Source organism: Phacochoerus africanus, chromosome 8 (assembly GCF_016906955.1).
Source record: "Phacochoerus africanus isolate WHEZ1 chromosome 8, ROS_Pafr_v1, whole genome shotgun sequence".
In the NCBI taxonomy this organism is placed as follows: Eukaryota; Metazoa; Chordata; class Mammalia; order Artiodactyla; family Suidae; genus Phacochoerus; species Phacochoerus africanus.
This window is the reverse complement of record NC_062551.1, coordinates 17680599-17703513: the sequence shown is the minus strand read 5'-3', so window position 1 is coordinate 17703513 and position 22915 is coordinate 17680599. Positions and strand designations below refer to the sequence as shown.

The 22915-nt window shown below is 43.0% G+C and overlaps 2 protein-coding genes across 2 annotated transcripts; both read right to left on the bottom strand.

Annotated features, from left to right (window-relative positions):
- Positions 1–82: 82 nt before the first annotated feature.
- Positions 83–2543, bottom strand: DERPC (DERPC proline and glycine rich nuclear protein). The gene has a single exon (XM_047790706.1). The coding sequence runs from the start codon at positions 2541–2543 to the stop codon at positions 921–923; it is 1623 nt and encodes a 540-aa protein (XP_047646662.1). The 3' UTR covers positions 83–920.
- CHTF8 (chromosome transmission fidelity factor 8) lies at positions 83–22908 on the bottom strand. Its single transcript, XM_047790709.1, has 4 exons — positions 22806–22908; positions 3525–3582; positions 3154–3271; positions 83–2764 (listed from the first exon to the last, which is right to left on the bottom strand). Exons 2-4 carry the CDS (start codon positions 3545–3547, stop codon positions 2540–2542), a joined length of 366 nt encoding a protein of 121 aa, XP_047646665.1. The 5' UTR covers positions 3548–3582; positions 22806–22908; the 3' UTR covers positions 83–2539.
- Between the last annotated feature and the right edge of the window lie 7 nt (positions 22909–22915).

The window sequence follows — 22915 nt, the reverse complement described above, 5'->3', positions numbered from 1 at the left end:
GGATTGTGGCCAAGCTGAAACAATGAAAAAACAGTGGGTAAACTTCCTTCCCTGTGGAACAGGTAATAAAAAGGGAGTGAACTGAACAGCCCCCTCGTCCCATTTATTAAAGAAACAGTAAGAAAAGATACAATGCAGGAAAAACACCAACCATCCTTTCACATCAGGCTGAACAAAGCACAGTGATTTCTCCCCTTCCTTCCCCCACCCCCCTACCCCATTCCCCAGTCCCATCCACTTCAGTTTAAATTTTTGAGGTTCTTCGATTTGGGAGTACCAGTGGAGAAGGAATTGGATGATCAGTGGGGCCTTGACTCTGGCCTCCTCTTAGTCCCAGGAGAAGGAAGCTGTAGTCCCAGTCAGTCAAGCAAAAACTGTATTTGGTGGGTCTCGGAAGTGGTTTGCCCACTTCCCTGTTCTGTGTTCAAGCCCCCAGGGGAAGGTATGGCAGTAGATGATGACCAAGTCGGCGCTACTGAAGCATGGTCCGTTCACCAACGCAACATTTCTAGAAAGCAGTGGGCTGATTCTCCAGTGGTGAGCAGGGGACTACATATGAATTGGGACCTGCAGGCCAATGTATCCCTGAGGAAGAGTCCACAAGAACAATTCAAGAAACTAGTAAGAAACAACGGGCAGAAAGCTGTGGGATAAAAGCACAGCAGGCTCTGGAAGGCTGGAGATTCTCTTTCAAGGCAGGATCACTCCCATCTGCCAAAGTCCATGTCCCATAGGTAACAAACATTTCACCTTCAGTCAAGAAAGAAGCATTGGGGGGTTGGGGGGGGGGGTCATTTGAACTTGAGCCCCAGCTATGTACTTCAGACTGTAGCTCCCTATCTACCCTTTCACTTAAAACACAGCCCTGCCCAGAACCACGGTGCCTGGAAACCAAGGTGGTCCTGGAGAGAAAATGGTATTTAAGGGGGTAACATTCCATTTGGGTACACTGCAGCCATTGGACCTCCAGGTCTCGGGAAAGCAGCTGGGTTTGTGCCAGGCAGGCTCCCCACTCTAGGAAATGGGACCAAAGTCTTGCTTACAGGGCCATTCATCCTTGGAAAGGAAGCCGGGTTTAGACCCAGGGTCCCAGTCGGCCTTGCAAAAGGAGCTGGGTTGATACCCACAGGGCCTGCTGGAGAAGAGCCTAGGGGCCCAGGAGCTGACCTGGGGAAAGTAACCTGACCAGGGCCTAATGGGCCAGTAGACCTTGGGAAGGTAGCTGGACTTGGACCCTGTAAACCAGTGGCCCTCGGGAAATTAGCTGGGTTGGGCCCTAGCGGTCCAGAGGCTCTTGGGAAAATTGCTGGATTTGAGCCCTGGAGACCAGCAGACCTCTGGAAATTAGCTGGGTTGGAAGCCAATGTGTTAGAAGACTGAGAGAAGGTAGCTGGGTTCAGTCCCCCTGAACCTGTCCCCCTTGGAAAAGGATTAGCATTTACTCCCATGGGGCCTGCTGGCCTTGAAAAATGCGTTGAATTAGGGCCGATGGGGCCAGGGCCCCTTGACATGGGAGATGGATTTGGCCCTGGAAGGCCAATTCCCCGAGAGCCAGGACCCGAGTTTGGGCCTATGGGGCCAGGTATTCTGGCCATGGAAGATGGGCTTGTGCCCATGTTTCCAGATGCCTGTGAGAAAGAAGCTGAATTTGCTCCTAAAAGACCTGCTGCTCTTAGAATGGGAGCAAGATCTAGGCCTTGAGGTCCAGCCATTCTTAAGTTAAGACCAGATCCTGTGCCCAAGAGGCCACCTGCTCTGGTGTCCAGATTAGGGCCAGGGCCTAGGCCACTTGCTCTTGGGTTAGGCCCAAGGCCTGGGCCCAGGCCACTTGCTCTTGGGTTGGGCCCAAGGCTGGGGCCTGGAAACATTCCTGACCTTGGGGCAGGATTTGTACCTACGAAACCTGATCTCAGATTGGGACCTGGTCCAGGGCCCAAGCCAATGGGCCTAGGATTGGGAGGACCATTCCCAGAAGTCAACAGGACACTTGCTCTCATGTTGGGTCCAGATCCAGGGCCCATGGGTCCACCACTTCTAGGGTCAGGACCTGTTCCCAGAAGACCACCTGCCCTTGGATTGGACATAGGACCTGGCCCTGGAAGACCCCCTAACCTTGGGTTAGACAGAGGCCCTGGGCCTGGAAGAGACCCTGCTCTAGGATTTAGAGCTGACCCTGGGCCTGGACCCAAGAGGCCACCAGGCCGTGGGAAAGAAACTGCACCTGTGCCAGTGGGATTCATTCCTCTTGGAAAAGAAGCCATGCTTGGGTCACGAGTACCAGCAGGGAAAGGTGCTGGATTTGAAGCCAATGAGCCTGAAGAAGTTGGAAAAGAAGACGGGTTCCTCGGAAATGGAGCCAAATTTCCACCAAGAGAACCAGTTGCCATAAGGAAAGAATCAGAGTTCATACCCAGTGGGTGGCCTGTGTTTAAAACAGGACCCCCTTGTGGTCCCAGGGAACTGTCGAGCCGTCCTCGAGGTGGCAGCGGAGCACGAGTCCAAGGAGTTGGCCGCTCTCTAGGGAAAATCCGGGGCTCTTTCATACTTTCTTGGGGACGTTGGTGATAATGGGCTTGGGGCGGGTTTTGAAAAGGATCTTGTTTTTGATGAGTGCTGTCACCAGGTACCGAGTGCCACTCTCACAGCCAAGCTCATCACAATCCTGCTCCCCAGGAGTATGTTTAACAAGGACTGCAAATGGTTTCTCCAGGTGGATGATTTTCCCATACAGGATATGATGCCCCACGATCAGCACAGGGATTCCCTTTGGCAGAACAAGAATGAGATGCCTGAGGTTCAGGGCAAGGTCATAACATTCAGGTGCCTTCTAGAGATGCTCTTGGGAGGCAATGCTGGCACCTCCACTCCCTCTACCATTGCTGAGAAGCCACACACTGGACAATCCACCCTTATATCTTTTTCACTCTTTCTAGCCCAGATAAGAGAATTTCTACTTTTAAGACTGTGACCTTTCCAGAATCCCCAAAGTTAAATCTCCCTGCTATTGCGGATGTGGGGGAAGAACAAGCAGGGAGCTGAGCTAGCCCCTGAACAACAAACCTGAGGGCAGTCCTCACTCTGGGTCCTGGGAGCACCACCTTGGTGTAGCTTGCTTTCCTGAGGCATTAGGCAGGGAAAGAAAAGTCCCCTCACCTCAGTGGTGTAATGTAGGTCTCCCAGGAGGTTTCCAGCTAATCCAGTGCTGTAGCGAGCCTCGATCTCCCCCTGTAGCTCCATCAGCACCCATTCTGCCAGGCCTCCAGCCCCAGCACTGCAAGCAAAGGGCTGGCGGTTACAATATTTTTGAGGGGTGAAGGATGAATAATAGTGTCCTACACCACCATTCAAGGCCCAAGGGAATTCTTCGTCGAGCATAAGTTCCTGGTAAAGGGGGCAGTGCTAGGCACTGAACTAGACACTGGTGTGCAAGATGCACCTGAGGACCCCAGTTCCTCCAGGGAAATTTCAAACCTATACAGCTCTAATTATTCAAGCTAAATAAAAAAGTCTCAACATGTACTCACCTGGAAATAACAATCTGCACCATGAGCTTTCAATCTTTAAAAAGCAACTGAAAAGAAGCTGTGGAGGAAAAAAATGTTTTTAAATAACAGTAAAAATAGGTAATATTGTTATAATGATAACAATAGCTAATATTTGTCACTGTACACTAGGTACTTTTCTAAATGCTTTAGACACATTTTATTTCACTCGTCTAACAAGTCCACTAACATGTACTTTTAAAAACTGACATTATGCACATAACACTGTCTCAGATTACCAAAGGTCAACCACAGGGTGGAAAGTTAAAGTTACATAGCTACTAGACAACAAGCCAGGATTTGAACCCAGGACACACACTGCACAGCCAATATGCTAATTTTTCTTTCTATGTATTTTTCATTCTGCGTATTTTAAAAAAAAAAAAAAACCCAAAGTATTCTCTTAGATTTTACTTTTTCCTTTGGTGGTGATATACACTTCACGTCTACCACTTTGGTTATCTTGTACTTCAATGTGCAAAGGATCTCTAAAAGACAAGAGACCTGAAAAGATCCTTTTAGACAACTTTAGTGAATGGTAAGCTAACTTTCTGACGTGACTCTTAGGAAACACTTCACCCATCTTTGGACACTAAAATACCCTGACACACAATCTGCTTTATCTTTTACAATAGCACCACCTGGTGGCAAGTTTGCAGTACTCTACAAGAAGGAGTTAAAATGAGACATTTTTGCCTGAAACAACTTGTACTTATCTTTCTAACTTAGGATAGATTAATGGGAAGATTGAAGGGATAGGAGATTTAAACTACAGCTTTCCAAATGAATAGATGGTGCGTTAGTGGAAGGTTATTAGATCAATGTTTATGAGCTGTAGAACAATGAGTTAACATATATTGTAATTGAACTCTCAATTAACAAACACCTGATTAAAGTTAAACAGGTTTCTTTACTGCTACGATAATCTTCGTTTTGGATCTCCAGCGAAAGGAGTATTGCCAGAAGCACTGTAAGACAGCAGAACCCGGAGTTCCCATCGTGGTGCAGTGGTTAACAAATTCGACTAGGACCCATGAGGTTGCGGGTTCAATCCCTGGCCTCACTCAGTGGGTTAAGGATCCGGCGTTGCCGTGAGCTGTGGTGTAGGTTGCAGACACAGCTCAGATCCCACATTGCTGTGGTTCTGGCGTAGGCCAGTGGCTACAGCTCTGATTCGACCCCTAGCCTGGGAACCTCCATATGCCGCGGGAGCAGCCCTGGAAAAGGCAAAAAGACCAAAAAAAAAGACAGCAGAATCCCTTACCCTTGAGTACCAAACACACTTTGGAAACAAGAGGTTAGTTAATTCACTGGACTCCAGCAACTAATTTACTCAATTTTCACTATGAATCAGATGCTGTTCATCTATACAGGTGGTATATCATTAACCACTGTGAGACAGGATCCTGATAAGGTTACAGAGAGAGATACTTGATTGTATGTGCTACACATACAGCTAGCAGGGGGTAGAGCCAGCATAAGAACCTAGGCCATCCAACTTTAGCTACACTCATATTAAATACCTTCTGAAAGGAGAAAACCTACTGAGAATAAAAAGGCACAGAGGCATCAGGCAAGCATGCATGCATGCATACATGCATTTAGGAAGAGCTGAATTAAGAAGACATCTCCAAATAAGCCAGAACTTCTGCAACAGTAACAGCTGTGATACCACTTGACAAGAGGTAATAAATATACTGGCTAAGGGGAGCAAAGGTCTTCTGACAGATAAGAAGGCACCACCATCAACAGAACAACCAAAAGCACTTTAAAATTCTTCTAAGTTTTCTTGAAGGAGAAAGACTACCAATTTGAAAACATAAGGCCTACAGTAGGTACATGAAAAGATGTTTAACACCATTAATAATTAGAGAAATGCAAATCAAAACTACAATGAGGTACCATCTCAGGTCAGAAAGGCCACGGTTAAAGTCTACAAATAACAAATGCTGGGCAGCGGGTGTAGAAAGAAAACCCTGCTATACTATTAGTGGGAATCTAAACTGGTGCAACCACTGTGGAAAACAGTACCGAGATTGCCTCAGAAAACTAAAAACAGAATTACCACAGAATCCAGCAACCCCACTCCTGGGAAAAAATCCAGACAAAACTGTAATTCAAAAAGATACATGCATTATTACAATGGCAGAGGAGAAGGACTGGAGCTCACCTTCTCTCATAAAAGCAAGAAAATTACAACCAATTGCTGAACAACCTTCAACAAAATACACCAGAAACTATCAACAAAGACACCCTACTCCAGAGAACAAAGTGGAGGCCAGATGGAGACTTTAGGAGGGGCAATTAAGCAATATAAGCAACCCCATACCTCCTGGGTGGGCAGCCCACAAGCTGTATCACAGAGGCTCACCAATAGGAGTGAAAGTTCTGAGCCCCAGGTCAGGGTCCCATGCCTGGGGATAGGGCACTGGGAGGAGGAGCCCCCGAAACATTTGACCTTGAGAGCCAGCAGGGCTTGTGCAAAGGGGCTCCACTCTTGAAAAAGCGTACACAGGCTTTCATGTGCACTGGGTCCCAGGGCAAAGCAGAGACTCCACAGGAATCTGTGTCAGACCTGTCTGTGGTTCTTGGAGGATCTCCTGGGAAAACGGGGTAACTGTGGCTCGTTGTGAGAGGACACTGGAGGCAAAGGTCTCGACAATGATCATCAGTGTGAACTCCTCTAGAAGTGGCTACTTTGGAAAAATACGGCCCCATCCATCAGGGCTGAGAAGCCCCAGGCCAAACAACAAACCAGGTGGAAACACAGCCCCACCCATCAGCAAACAGGCTGCCTAAAGACTGACCCCCCCCCCACAGCTGCCTCTAATCTCACCCAGAGACAAAGCCCCACCTACCAGAGGGATGAGAATCAGCTCCACCTACCAATGGGGAGGAACCAGTCCCTCCCATTAGGAAGTCTGTAGCAAGCCCCCAAACCAACTTCAGCCACAAGGGGGCAGACATCAGAAACAAGAAAGGCCACAACCTTTCTTGCCTGCAAAAAGGAGATCAAATCAAAAATCTATACAAATTGAAAAGGCAGAGAACTATGACTCAGATAAGGAAACAGAAAAAAAACAAACAAACAAACAAACAAAAAACACCAGCTAAGTGATCTGGAGATTACCAACCTCCATGAAGAAAACTTTAGACTGATAATAGTAAAGATGATTTAAGATCTTGGAAACAGCTGCAGGTACAGCCCTAAAAGGACGACAAAAAAAAAAATCTTGGAAATAAATTTGAAACAAAGATTGATAAATTACAAGAAACACTGAGCAAAGAAATAGAAGATTTAAGGGTTAAGGAAGCAGAGATGCAAAATACAACAACTGAAATAAAAAATTCACTGGAAGGTACCAACAGCAGAATACAGAAGGCAGAAGAATGAATAAACGAGGTAGAAGACAGACCACTGACATGGAACAGAAAAGAGAAGAAAGGTTGAAATGAAATGAAAACAGTCTAAGAGAACTCTGGGGCCACATTAAATGTACCAACATCCAATTACAGGGGTGCCAGAAGAAGAGAAAGGGCCAGAGAAAATATGTGAAGAAATAATAGCCAAAAACTTCCCTAACATGGGAAGGGAATCACTCACTCAAATCCAGGAAACACAAGTACCATACAAAATAACCCAAGGAGGAACACCCTGAGACAAATACTAATCAACCTGACCAAAATTAAAGACAGAAAATACTGAAAGCAGCTAGGGAAAAGAAACAAATAACATAAGAAAACTCCAATAAGATTACTGGATGATTTTTAGCAGAAAGTCTGCAGGCCAGAAGGGAGAGGCATGATATACTTAAAGTGATGAAAGGAAAAAACCTTCAACCAAGATTACTGTACCCAGCAAGGTTCTCATTTGGATTTGAAGGAGAAATCAAAAGCTTTACAGACAAGCAAAAGCTAAGAGAATTCAGCACCACTAAACCAGCTTTACAACAAATACTAAAGGAACTTCTCTAGATGGAAAAGAAAAGGCCACAACTAGAAACAAAAATATTACAAATGACAGGCTCACTGGTAAAGGCATACATATAGTAAAGGTAGGAAATCATTCACACACAAATATGCTACCAAAACCAAAAAACCTGAGAATAGGATATAAATGCAGGACACTGGAAATGCAGCTGCAATTATAAGACCAACAATTTAAAACAATCTTGTAGGAGTTTGTAACATGGCGCAGTGGAAACGAATCTGACTAGCATCCATGAGGACACAGGTTTGATCCCTGGCCTTGTTCAGTGGGTTAAGGATCTGGCATTGCTGTGAGCTGTGGTGTAGGTCAGACTCAGCTCAGATCTGGTGTTGCTGTGGTTGTAGTGCAGGCCAGCAGCTACAGCTCCAATTCGACCCCTAGCCTGGGAACCTCCATACGCTGTGGGTGCAGCCCCACCCAGCCAAAAAAGGCAAAAAAACCCACACCAATCCTCTGTGTGTGTGTGTGTGTGTGTGTGTGTGTGTGTGTGTGTGTGTGTGTGTAGAGAGAGAAGAGAGAGGGAGGGAGGGAGAGAAGGGCCTATATCAAAACCTTATGGTAACTGCAAACCAAAAATCTACAAGAGATATACACACACAAATAAGAAAAAGCAATCCAAACACAACACTAAAGTTAATATCAAACCACAACAGAAGAGAACAAGAGAAAGGAAGAAAAAAGACCAACAAAAACAAATCCAAACAGTTAATAAAATGGCAATAAGAACATACTTATCGGCAGTTCCCTTTGTGGTGAAATGGAAACAAATCGGACCAGGAACCATGAGGCTGCAGTTCGATCCCTGGCCTCGCTCAGTGGGTTAAGGATCTGGTGTTGCTGTGAGCTGTGTGGTGCAGGTTGCAGACTCGACTCGGATCTGATGTTGCTGGGGCTATGGCATAGGCCGCCAGCTGTAGCTCTGGTTGGACCCCTAGCCTGGGAACCTCCATATGCCACGGGTGTGGTCCTAAAAAAAAAAAAAAAAAAAACCCATACATATCAATAATTACCTTAAAAGCAAATGCCCCAGCCAAAAGACATAGACTAGCTGAATGGATAAGACCCATATATATATGCTGTCTTCAAGAGACCCACTTCAGTTCTAGGGACACATACAAATAAATTCAAAGTGAGAGGATGGAAGAAAATATTCCATGCAAACAGTAATCAAAAGAAAACTGGAGTAGCAATACTTATATCAGACAAAACAGACCTTAAAAGAAAGAATATTAAAAAAGAAAAAGAAAGGAGTTCCTGTCATGGCTTAGTGGTTAATGAATCCGACTAGGAACCATGAGGTTGTGGGTTCGATCCCTGTTCTTGCTCAGTGGGTTAAGGATCTGGCATTGCTATGGGCTATGGTGTAGGTCACAGATGTGGCTTGGATCCTGCGTTGCTCTGGCTGTGGCGTAGGCCAGAGGCTACAGATCTGATTAGACCCCTAGCCTGGGAACCTCCACGTGCTGCAGGAGAGGCCCTAGAAAGGCAAAAAAAAAAGAAAAAGGACATTACAAAATGATCAAAGGATCAATCCAAGAAGATAAAACAACTGTAAATATATATGCATCCTACATAAGATCACGTCAGTATATAAGGCAACTGCTAACAACCTTAAAAGGAGAAATTGGCAGTAACACAATAATAAAGGGGGACTTTAACACCCCACTTAACAGCAACGGACAGACCATCCAGACAGACAGAAAATCAACAAGGAAACACAGACCTTAAACACAGGCCTTAAACCAGATGGACTTAATAGATATTTACAGAATATTCCATCCAAAAGCAGTAGAATATACATTCTTCTGGAGTTCCCGTCGTGGCGCAGTGGTTAACGAATCCGACTAGGAACCATGAGGTTGCGGGTTCGGTCCCTGGCCTTGCTCAGTGGGTTAATGATCCGGCATTGCTGTGAGCTGTGGTGTAGGTTGCAGACACAGCTTGGATCCCACATTGCTGTGGCTCTGGCATAGGCTGGTGGCTACAGCTCCGATTAGACTCCTAGCCTGGGAACTTCCATATGCCTCGGGAGCGGCCCAAGAAATAGCAACAACAACAACAAAAAAGACAAAAAGACAAAAAAAAAAAAGAATATACATTCTTCTCAAGTGCACACAGAACATTCTCTAGGATAGATCACATTCTGGGCCATAAATCAAGCCTCAGTAAATTTAAGAAAATTGAAATCATACCAACCATCTTTTTTCTGACCACAATGCTATACAAATGGAAATCAACAACTAAAAAGAAAAACTACAAAAAGCACAAATATGTGGAGACTAAACAACATGTTACTTAACCAATAGATCATTGAAGAAATCAAAGAGGAAATTAAAAAATACCTACAGACAAATGATAACAAAGACACAACAATCTAAAACCTATAGCAAAAGCAGTTTTAAGAAGGAAGTTTGTAGCAATACAAGCCTACCTCAGGAAACAAGAAAAATCTCAAATAAAATACCTTAACTTTACACCTAAAACAACTAGAGAAAGAAGAGACAAAACCCAAAGTTAGCAGAAGGAAAGAAATCATAAAGATCAGAGCAGAAATCAATGAAATAGAAAAGAAGAAAGCCATAGAAAAGATTAATGGAACTAAATGCTGGTTCTTTGAAAAGATCAAAAAAACTGATAAAACATTAGCCAGATTCATCAAGAAAAAAGAGAAGACTCAAATCAATAAAATTAGAAATGAAAAAGAAGTTACAATGGACATGAAAGAAATACAAAGGATCCTAAGAGACTGCTACAAGCAACTACATGCCAATAAAATGGACAACGTAAAAGAAATGGACAAATTCTTAGAAAAGTACAATCTCCGAAGACTACATTGAGACCAAATAGAAAAGATGAATGGACCAATCACAAGTACTGAAATTGAAACTGTGGTTGAAAAACTTTGAACACACAAAAGTCCAGGACCAGATGGCTTCACAAGCAAACTCTATAAAATGTTTAGAGAAGAGTTAATACCCATCCTTCTGAAACTATTTCAAAAAATTGCAAAAGAAGTAATAGCCTTAAATTCTTACTATGAGGCCACCATCACCCTGATACCAAAACCAGACAAAGATACCACAAAAAAGAAAATTACAGGCCAATTTCACTGATGAACACAGATGCAAAAATCCTCAACAAAATACTAGCAAACTGCATCCAACAATACAATAAAAGGACAGTACACCATGACCACGTGGGATTTATCACAGGGATGCAAGGATTTTTCAATATCTGAAAATAAATCTGTGATACACCACATTAACAAACTGAAGAATAAAAACCATATGATCGTCTCAATAGACGCAGAAAAAGCTTCTGACAAAATCCAACACCCATTTCTGATAAAAACCCTCCAGAAAGTGGGCACAGAGAGAACCTACCTCAACATAATAAAGGCCATATATGACAAACCCACAGCTAACATCATTCTCAATGGTGAAAAGCTGAAAGAATTCCCAATAAGATCAGGAACAAGACAAGAAGGTTCACTCTCGCCACTACTATTCAACATTGTTTTGGAAGTCCTAGCCACGGCAATCAGAGAAGAAAAAGACATTAAATCCAAATTGGAAAGGAAGAAGTAAAACTACCACTGTCTGCAGATGACATGATACTATACCTAGAAAAATCCTAAAGCCACTACCAGAAAACTGTTAGAGCTCATCAATGAATCTGGTAGACTTGCAGGATACAAAATTAATAAACAGAAATCAACTGCATTTTTATACACTAACAATGAAAGATCAAAAAGAGAAATTAGGGAAAAGATCCCATTTACCATCACATCCAAAAGAATAAAATACCTAGGAATAAATCCCCCTAAAAGAGACAAAAGACCTGTACTCTGAAAACTTTAAGATGCTGATGAAAGACATCAAAGATGACACAAACAGAAAGATATACCATGCTCTTGGACTGGAAGAATCAATATTGCCAAAATGACTATACTACCAAAGGGAATCTACAAATTCAATGCAACCCCGATCAAATTACTAATGGCATTTTTCATAGAACTACAACAAAATATTTTAGTTTGTTTGGAAGCACAGAAGACAATAGCCAAAGCCATCCTGAGAAAGAAAAATGGAGCTGGAGGAATCAGGCTCCCTGACTTCAGACTCTACCACAAAGCTACAGTCATTAAAACAGTATGGTACGTTTGTGTGTGTGTAACATGGCGGTGCAAGACATACTGGCCCGGATTCGACAGCTTTCCACCCGAGTAGGTGGTTGTCCCGCAGGCAAAGGCATGAGCTGGACCCAAGCCAACCTGCTGGCCCGAGACCTCTCTTGGGGCTGGGGAGGCATCTGCAGCACCCTCACAGTAGCCCCCTTTCCTCAGGGAACAGCAGAGCCTTCTTGCACATAAGAACATTAGGCAGGCTTGGGGGCCTTTTTCAACAGCAAAATCACCAAAACAAAAAGATACAGAAAATGTGCTCTAAATCAACCTTTAAAAGGATACTTGGAATAGATGGGATTAAGATGGTGGAATAAGGGAGTTCCCGTCGTGGCTCAGTGGATAAAACGACTAAGAACCATGAAGTTGCGGGTTTGATCCCTGGCCTTGCTCAGTGGGTTAAGGATCTGGTGTTGCCATGAGCTGTGGTGTAGGTTGCAGACATGGCTCGGATACTGCATTGCTGTGGCTCTGGCGTAGGCTGGTGGCTATAGCTCTGTTTCGACCCCTAGCCTGGGAACCTCCGTATGCCACAGGAGTGGCCCAAGAAATGGCAAAAAGACCAGAAAAAAAAAAAAAAAGATGGTATAAAAGGACTGAGGCTCAACTTCTCTCCTAAAAACAACAAAATTCACAACCAAATGCTGAGCAAGCTTCAACCAGATGGACTGGAAACTTTCAAAAAGATATCCTACTCCAGAAGACAAAGAGAAAGCCACATCAAGAGGTAGGAGGGGTGATTATGTGATACAAGCAACCCCATACCTCCTGGGTGGAAAGCCCCACAGACTGGAAACTAACTGGCTCACAGAGACTCACCTACAGTAGTGAGAGTTCTGAGCCCCACATCAAACTCCCACGTGGGGGATCAGGCACTGGGAGAAAGAGCCCCTGGAGCATCTGTCATTGAAGGCCAATGGGGCTTGTGTGTAGGAGCTCCATAGGACTGGGGGAAAAAGAGACCCCATTCTTAAAAGGAGCACACAGATTTTCATGTGCACTGGGTCCCAGGGCAAAGCAAAATCTCCACAGGAATCTAGGTCAGACCTGATTGCAGTTCTTGGAGGACCTCCTGGGAAAACAGGGGTGAATGTGGCTTGTTGTGGGGGAAGGACATAGGAAGCAAAGCTCTTGGGAATATTCATCAGCATGCCTTTCTCTGGATGTGGCCATTTTGGGAAAATCTGGCCCCACCCATCAGTGTTGAGAAGCCCCAGGCCAAACAACAATCCAGGTGGGACCACAGCTCACGCATCAGTAAACAAGCTGCCTAAAGACCCCCCAGGCACACCGCCGCCTCTAATCTCACTCAGAGACAAAGCCCCACCCACCAGAGGAATAGGAATCAGCCCCACCCACCAGTGGGCAGGCACTAGTCCCTCCCATCAGGAAGCCTACCGCAAGCCCCGATACCAACTTCAGCCACAAGGAAGGCAGACACCAGAAATAAGAGGCTACAACTCTATTATCTGTAAAAAGGTCACCACACCAAAACCTATAAAAATGAAAAGACAGAGAACTATAACTCAGAAGAGGGAGAAAGAAAAATCCCCAGAAAAACAGCTAAGTGATCAGGAGATTTTCAGCCTCCAGGAAAAAGACTTTAGACTGTTGATGCTGAAGATGAGGCAAGACATTGGAAACAAACTGGAGGCAAAGATGGATAGTTTACAGGAAACACTGAGCAAAAAGATACAAGATATAAACAAGCAAAGATGCAAAATACAAAAACGGAAATAAAAAATTCATCTGGGAGTTCCCGTCGTGGCGCAGTGGTTAACGAATACGACTAGGAACCATGAGGTTGCGGGTTTGGTCCCTGCCCTTGCTCAGTGGGTTAATGATCCGGCGTTGCCGTGAGCTGTGGTGTAGGTTGCAGACGCGGCTCGGGTCCCGTGTTGCTGTGGCTCTGGTGTAGGCCGGTGGCTACAGCTCCGGTTCGACCCCTAGCCTAGGAACCTCCATATGCCGTGGGAGCGGCCCAAGAAATAGCAAAAAAAAAAAAAAAAAATTCATCTGAAGCAGCCAACAGCAGAACACAGGAGTCAGAAGAATGAATAAACGAGGTGGAGGACAGATTAGTGGAAATCATGGATGTGGAACAGAAAAGAGAAAAAAGATTGAAAACAAATGAAGAGAGTCTCAGAGAACTCTGGGACAACATTAAATGCACCAACATCCATATTATAGGGGTGCCAGGAGAAGAGAGTGAGAAGGGGACAGAAAAAATATTCAAAGAGATAATTGCCAAAAACTTCCCTAACATGGGAAAGGAAGCATTCACTCAAATCCAGGAAGCACAACAAGTACCAAATAAAATAAACCCAAGAAGGAATACCCTGAGACACATATTAATCAAACTGACCAAAATTAAAGACAAAGAGAAAATACTGAAAGCAGCTAGGGAAAAGAAACAAGTAACATACAAGGGAACCCTGATAAGGTTATAGGCAGATTTTTTAGCAGAAAGTCTGCAGGCCAGAAGGGAGTGGCATGATATACTTAACATGTTGAAAGGAAAAAAACCTCCAACCAAGATTATTTTACCCAGCAAGGCTCTCATTCAGATTTGAAGGAGAAATCAAAAGCTTCACAGATAAGCAAAAGCTAAGAGAACTGAGCAACACTAAACCAGCTTCACAACAAATACTAAGGGAACTTCTCTAGACAGGAAAGAAGAGGCTGCAACCAGAAACAAAAATACCACAAATGACAAGGCTCACCAGTTAAGGTATATATACAGTAAAGATACGAAATCATCCATGCACAATTGTGCCACCAAAATCAGATATCATAAGAGGAGGGTACAATGCAGGACACTGGAGATGCACCTGCAATTAAGAGACCAACAACTTAAAACAATCTCCTACATATAGGAGAAGGAAAGAAATCATAAAGGTCAGAGCAGAAATCAATGAAATAAAATGAAGAATACCATAGAAAAGATCAATGAAACGAAAAGCTGGTTCTTTGAAAAGATCAACAAAATTGATAAACCCTTAGCCAGACTCATCAAGAAAAAGAGAAGACTCAAATCAATAAAATTAGAAATGAAAAAGGAGAAATAACAACGGACATCACAGAAATACAAAGGATCGTAAGAGATTACTATATGTAACTATATGCCAATAAAATGGAAAAACTGGAAGAAATGGACAAATTCTTAGAAAAGTACAATCTTCCAAGACTAAACCAAGATGAAATAGAAAAGACAAATGGACCAATCACAAGTACTGAAATTGAAACTGTGATTAAAATACTTCCAACACACAAAAGTCCAGGACCAGATGGCTTCACAGGCAAATTCTATCAAACATTTAAAGAAGAGCTAATACCTATCCTTGTGAAACTTTTCCAAAAAATTGCAGAGGAAGGGATCCTCATTCTATGAGGCCACCATCACCCTGATACCAAAACCAGACAAAGATACCGAAAAAAAAAAAAAAGAAATTTACAGGCCAATTTCACTGATGAACACAGATGCAAAAATTCTCAACAAAATACTAGCAAACTGCATCCAACAATACATTAAAAGATCAATACATTCACAGATCAATCAGTGTGACAGAACACATTAACAAACTGAAGAATAAAAACCATATGATCCTCTCAATAGACACAGAAAAAGCCTTTGACAAAATCCAACACCTATTTCTGATAAAAACCCTTAAGAAAGCAGGCATAGCAGGAACCTACCTCAACATCATAAAGGCCATATATGACAAACCCAGAGCTAAAATCATCGTCAATGGTGAAAAGCTGAAAGAATTCCCGCTGAGATCAGGAAGAGGACAAGGATGTCCACTCTCGCCACTACTATTCAACATAGTTTTGGAAGTCCTAGCCACAGCAGAGAAGTAAAAGAAATAAAAAGAATCCAAACTGGAAAGGATGAAGTAAAACTATTACTATTTGCAGATGACATGATACTATACCTAGAGAATCCTAAAGACTCTACCAGAAAACTGTTAGAGCTCATCCATGAATTTGGCAAAGTCACAGGATACAAAATTAATACACAGAAATTGACAGCATTTCTATATACTAACAATGAAAGATCAGACAGAGAAATTAGGAAAGCAATCCTGTTTACCATCGCACCCAAAAGAATAAAACACCTAGGTGTAAACCTACCAAAAGACCTGTACTCTGAAAACTGTAAGACGCTGATGAAAGAAATCAAAGATGACACAAATAGATGGAAAGACATACCATGCTCTTGGATTGGAAGAATCAATATTATCAAAATGACTATACTACCCAAGGCAATCTACAGATTCAATGCAATCCCTATCAAACTATCAAGGATGTTTTTCACAGAACTCGAACAAATTTTAAAGTTTTAAAGTTTGTTTTAAAGTTTGTTTGGAAGCACAAAAGACCCAGAATAGCCAAAGACATCCTGAAAAAGAACAATGGAGATGCCTCAGGAATCAGGTTCCTGGACTTCAGACTACACTACAAAGCAACAGTCATCAAAACCAGATGGTACTGGCACAAAGACAGAAATATAGATCAGTGCAACAGAATAGAAAGTCCAGAATGAAGGGGGAAAAAAAAAAAAAAGTCCAGAATGAAACCCATGCACCTACAGCTAACTAATCTATGACAAAGGAGGCAAAAATACACAATGGAGAAAAGACAGCCTATTCAATAAATGGTGCTGGGAAAACTGGACGGCCACATGGAAAAGAATGAAATTAGAACACTCCCTAACACCATACACAAAAAATAAACTCAAAATGGGTTAAAGACCTAGATATAAGACCAGACACTATAAAATTCCTAGAGGAAAACACAGGCCAAACACTCTCCAACATAAACGACAGCAACATCTTCTCAGATCCACCTCGTAGAGTGATGACAGTAAAAACAAAAATAAACAAATGGGACCTCATTAAACTTAAAAGTTTCTGCACAGCAAAGAAAACCCCTAAACAAAACGAAAAGACAACCCACAGAATGGGAGAAAATCTTTGCCAGTGAATTGACTGACAAGGGATTCATCTCCAAAATTTATAAATACCTCCTACTGCTCAATACCAAAAAAAAACAAACAACCCACCCCATCAAAAAATGGGCAGAAGCTCTAAACAGACAATTCTCCAAAGAAGACCTACAGATGGCCAAAAAACACATGAAAAGATGTTCAGCATCACTCATCATTAGAGAAATGCAAATCAAAACCACTATGAGGTACCACCCCACACCAGCCAGAATGGCCATCATCAAAAAGTGCTGGAGAGGGTGTGGAGAAAAAGCAACCCTATTACACTATTGGAGGGAATATAAATTGGTGCAACCACTGTGGAAAACAGAATGGAGATGCCTCAGAAAACTAAAAACAGAACTACCATTTGATCCAGCAATCCCACTCCTGGGCATCTATCCAGAGAAAACCATGACTTGAAAAGACACATGTACTCCAAAGTTCATTGCAGCACTATCTGCAATAGCCAAGACATGGAAACAACCAGGGGAGAGAGAGGAATGGACTGAGACTCTGGGATTAGTAGATGCAAACTATTATATTTAGAATGCATAAACAAGAACCTACATACAGCACAGGGAACTATATCCAATTTCCTGGGATAGCCCATGATGGAAAAAAATAGAAAAAAGAACGTATATATATGTATAACCAAGTCACTTTGCTGTACAGCAGAAATTGGTACGACACTGCAAATCGATTATACTTAAATTAAAAAAATTTTTTTTAATCAGAAGGCCTAAATTCAGGTTTTAGCCTCCAAGTGTGGAACTCTTTAAGTGTCATCATACACAAATCACTTAATGAGTATGGGGCTAAAACCTAGGTTGTCTGACTCATTAAACTACTGTAAAGACCATGTACAACATGTATGAAAATGTCTTATAGACATACAGCTAATTTTTTAAAGAATGGGTTAAATAAGTCACCATAATTTTGGCCAAAATTTAGAGAATGGTACATTTTAGCCATGAATCAAAAAAGGCTCAATAACTCTTAAGTGAAGTTGTGGTCTCTAAAGGTTAATCAATGCCTATAGATTAAGAGCACTTGTAAATAAGCTTTGATGACGGATGATACAGTATATTTTCCATGATGAATGTAAATTTTAGTAAAATACCACTGGTTTAAGAGAAGCAATAAAGGTACACACAGATCACATATACACAACATGTTCTAGGAAGACCATGGCAGGGAAAGAGATTAATCTTTAATGTTTCTAACCACATGCTTAGACTGTTTAGGAAAAGGGGATGCAGAAATATTTTCAGTACATTCCCCATTTCTTGGACAGTCTCCTGTCACAACAGGATTCAAAACAGTGGCCTAAGTGGGTAAAGGAAAAGATCCCTGGTAGCTGGGTCAAGAGCAGCTGCACCTGCTTGGTAATTTCTTCAGGTTCTTCAAAAAGCACACAGAGCTCTCTACCCACTTACGTAGAAGGCACTGCCTGAGTATACCTATTGATGCTGGCAGACATCAATACTAGCAATTCTTCTGAAATTAAGAATTCTGTGGCCTACAGTCTTACCATTCTGCTGCTCTATACACTCACAACAGTAACAACTTGTGGTAGACTTAATGAGATGCTGGAGATGTGAATACAAATGAAGCTCACACTCCGCTTCTAAGAGTCTAGCTCATAGGAGCCTGAGGACTGATCTGGCTATATTTATGTACATAAGGGTGTATTTACTAAATTAGTAAGTAATGTAGGGAAGGCATCCCTTTGGTGAATTTAGAAATTCTACTTTAGGAGTCCCTGTCATGGCTCAGTGGAAACAAATCTGGCTAGTATCCATGAGGATGCAGGTTAGATCCCTGGCCTTGCTTAGTGGGTTAAGGATCCAGTGTTGCCAGACCCCTAGCCTGGGAACCTCCATATGCTGCGGTTGCGGCCCTTTAAAAAAAAAAAAAAAAAAAGACAAAAGATGAAAAAAATAAAGAGGCTTACTATTTAAAAAAAAAAATTCCACTTCAGCACCTTAAAACACCCTGTTACCTGAATCATATTATTCTTTATTTTGTTCCTTAAGAATACTATTCTGGGCAACCGTTCTCAAGAGTAGGTAGGTACACTTGGGTACTTCGCTAATACACCTGACTGAAGTGAAAGTGATTATGTATTTCACTTAGGGTGGAGGATATCCTAAAAAGGATATAAGAACATGCAGCCCAATCTGGCTCCATCCCCTTAAGAGTAGGCAGAAAAAGTTAGCAGGAAAACAAAGAGGTGAAGAAGCATAATACAAGCCAAAGTCTATTAGTAATAACAAGTAAAATAATGAAAATTTCCTGTGAAAAAGATTTCTAACTCCCCAGTCTCAACTCATTCCAACAACATTTAAAAATAACCATAACAATTTATACGTCTTTGTTCTAAAGTACTGCTTGTGTAGAAACTGCAGCTTTATCAAGAGCTTCATTTGAACGCACAGTTTGATGAATATATTATATCAAATAATGAAACTAAAAGGAGAAAATGGAAAAGACTGCCTAGCACCTCTCTCTCAAGAGCCTTGAGTTTAGTCCCAGATTTGGCTGGGACCAAGTAACTGGTCTTTGGTTAAAGAATAATCCCAAGTTGACAATGTAACTGTAGAACTAGGAAAAACTTTGTGATGTCATTTTTCAAAAAAAAAAATGTTTAAATACAGTATATTTCAGAGCAGAGTCTCATAGCTTACAACTAGAGTGTGGACTTTGGAGAGATGGGAGAGTGTGGAAGTACTGAACTCCTTTTCCCTGCAATGAATTATTTTGACTCCCTGCCTCCCCTTCTTGTACAAAGGAGGGAATTTTTTTCTACCCCATTTTTCTGGGTCTTTACATAGCTAAATAAACAATACATAAGTTTTATATTCCTAAATTAATCAAATAAGTTTAGTCATGTAAAGGAAATATTTTTAAAAGCATTTTGTACATTTAACTTTTTGGGGAAGCTTCACGGTTTCTAGAAATGTTACTTATGTAAGGTTGCCTCAGATCATCCCCAGTTTTGGAGTTAGTGTGGAGGTCCTGAGTGAAGTCAAGACAGTTATTTCTCAAGACAGTGGTCCATGTAACTTCAAACCACAAATCAGGAGAGGAGGAAGCCACATTCTGAGAACCACTCCAGACCCAAAAGGTTTGACTGCAATCACACTAATCTGGGATATAACTTATTTAACTGTGAAGTACTATTAATTACTAAAAACCTGAAAAATCAAAGTGCCACCACAATTTCTTAATTAGGAAGTCCAGGCAAAGCATTATCCTTACAGAACAAAAAGCTTCATTTCTCACATACCTAAACCTTTTTGAGGATTTTCTATTTGGATTCTCTCCTTTCATCCTGAAAACAATTCTAAGATGCAGGCACTGTCCATCACTCCCTTATTACACTGAGGAAATAGGCTGAGATCATACAGCCAGAAAGTGGTATCGGGGGAATGTCCTCTCCAGCATTTCTCTAACACAGCCTCTCCTCCACTGAGTCTGTACCGAGAACTTCATGTCGCCTTTCTCAAAGCATCTCTCACAAGATGGCAAAAAAACCACCTATGAGGACGATCTTATAGCTTGCCATCAAAGTAACTATGACATTTGTGTGGTAGGCAGTTAAAAACAAGCCTATAAGGCAAAATAACCCAAAAGGACAGAGGACATTCTCTGTCACTGAATCATCTAATCTACTAAATTTATCCATTGGTTTCTGCATTGTTAAGATTACTGTCTTACAGAGAGCATGAGCAATGATCCTCATAATGGTAACTGTCCCCCAAATAAAGTGCAGCAGAAGATTAACAGAACACAAAGCGTTTACTGAAACAAGGGGCTTTGACTCAACTGTTTAACCTAATTATAAGTAGTTTACAAGTAATTTTATTGGAGCTAAATGATGTCTTTTAAGTTTTCATTAGACCCTTTCAATCCGTTTTTTTTTTTTAAGGGAATAAAAGCTTTAACTTTACATTTCTTCATTTCAAAAATTATTTTTATTAAAAAAAATTAAATACATGAAAAAGGCTGCAAACTGCTGGGTCAACAATTAGGATTTATTGAGCTCTAATTCAGTCCCAGGGACTACTTGTGTTTACGGCTAAGTGAGAACTTTGGTGTCATACCTCGTTTCTGTGATCCTGCCACTTACTTTGTAAGACGGGGTAATTTAATGTTTCCGTTTCTTCACCAATATATGGGGCATTAAAAAAAAAACCTGTCTCAAAGGGTTGTTGTGAACACTGAATGTAGTCTTCAGCACACCGCCTAACACACATAAGCCTTTTAGGGTCAAGCTATCGATCACCTGAAGGAATATGCCATTTTCTTAGTACATGTTCAATAAAATGTCTTTATGCTACTCTATTATTCTAATGATTACAATGGACTAAAACATCCTATGAAAACAGCAGGTTATCAGAATAAAATCAAGTTTACAAAATAGGAGAACAATTCAAATATGGCAGTCAGGGTTCACCAAACTGCTCCAGGAATTAAGTTCCGGAAGGTTTCTTTTTCTTAGCATGATAATTGCTTCTCTGTGTGCCTTTCCATCAGATGAACTCATGAACTTCTACATACAATTTAAAACAAATTACTTTTATTAAGGATGTTTCTGAGGTTTTGTGACTGAAGGGGATAGTCTAAATTTCAAAGGGAAGATCTTCACAGGCTTATGTTACGTCATTTAGTGCTAAAATCTAGTTTCTAAATGAGAAGCTTTATCTCCTCCAAAAAGGGGCTATGGAGGGCAGTGGAATTGAATGCTTCCAAACTTTTCGTCAGTGAAGAGTGTGTTCAAAAACGTGTGTGTACACTATGCATACACGTGGTACTTTCCCATCACATTTTAAGATTCCCATGATGGAGGGAATCAATTACTGGTATCTGTAGACAATGGGGTGGAAAAGATGGCTTCGGTCGGTCTGAGTTACTCCAGTTTTCTCCAACTTCTGCTACTCTGCAGCCCCTCTACCCTTCCTCTTACTGCTGTAGCGTACTATCTTCCCCAAAGCCCCTTCCTTTACATAGCATTGCTTGAGGCCTCCCTCTATACTGGGTTTTCCTCCCACAGGCTCCCCACCTTCTCCACCCTCTCCGCTGGCCCCCTACCCGCCTTCAATTTGAGCTACTAACACTTCCTATTCCTAGCCCCGCCCACTTTCTGGGACCTCTCAATCCGCTTCCCCTCTCTTACCCAACCCCCTCCATAATACCCCCACACTTTCTCTAGGACCTCTTACCCAGATGTTTAACCCTTTCTATCTCCCAAGTTAAGCATTCTTTATGCCGCCTTTCTCCACATCCCCCCCCTCAGAATAGTCTTCCCAAACCGTTCACTCTCCTCCCAAAGGCTGCTCTAAAAACGTTATTCCTACCACCCTCTTTCTTCCCTATTTCCCCTCTCAATTCCAAAGTACTTCGCCCCTCTAGGACCGACCCCACCCGACTCTTCTCCCGTCTCTTACTCCGCCCACAAAAGAACCTGGATCATCCGCCAGACTGTCTCCTCCTTCCAACCATCCTCGCAGTTACCGCTTTCAGGAGCCTTTCCCCCACGATTTAAAATGTCCCCTCGAAAGAACCTCAGAGTCCTACCCCACACTAAGTCCCCTTTCTGGTATTCCCACTGCTTCCAAGATTCCAGTTCTACCCGACTCCCGAAAGCATCGCGTGCTGGGCTCCTTCACCACCCAGGGAAGAGCCCCTTTCCGCACATACCTCGAGGTTCCGGCCTGCGCCGCCCCCTTATCCGTCCTCCGCCCGCGCTCGGCCACTCTTTCCGCCCTTCTCCCGCTCCGCCCTGCTCGCACCCTTCCTTCCATCCGCCTTCCGACTCCACACCGCTTCCTTCCCCACAATTCCCAGCCCTCCTACTCCGGGGGCCCCTCTGGGTCGCCCCCACCTCTGCGCGGCCCTCCCCGCTCCCCTCCCCCTTCCCGGCCGCCCCTCCCCCGCCCGGCGCTCCCCGCCCCTCGGCTCGCCATTCTTCTCAGCGAGCCGCGCGCCCCGCCCGGCCCCAGCTCCCTAGCTTCCCGCTCCCTCGAACCCTCAACCCCATCCCCGGCTCGGCCCTCGCTCCCCGCGGCCTCCCACGCTCCCTGCCCGCGGCCTGACCTGCAATGGCGGCCGCCGAGCGCGGCGCCGCGCGGCCAACGGGCGACAACCGAACCTCCCGCCGCCGTCGCCGCCGCCGCGAGCACTGCCTGCGCACTTCCGGCCTTGCG

Bases quoted from the DNA above. Each gene is read 5' to 3' on its own strand.
- CHTF8 (XM_047790709.1), bottom strand. From the start codon at position 3,547: ATGGTGCAGATTGTTATTTCCAG. The intron at 3,272-3,524 runs GTGAGTACATGT...CTTTGCTTGCAG, and splicing joins GTGCAGATTGTTATTTCCAG to TGCTGGGGCTGGAGGCCTGG. The intron at 2,765-3,153 runs GTGAGGGGACTT...GTTCTGCCAAAG, and splicing joins ACCTACATTACACCACTGAG to GGAATCCCTGTGCTGATCGT.
- DERPC (XM_047790706.1), bottom strand. From the start codon at position 2,543: ATGAAAGAGCCCCGGATTTTCCCTAGAGAGCGGCCAACTCCTTGGACT.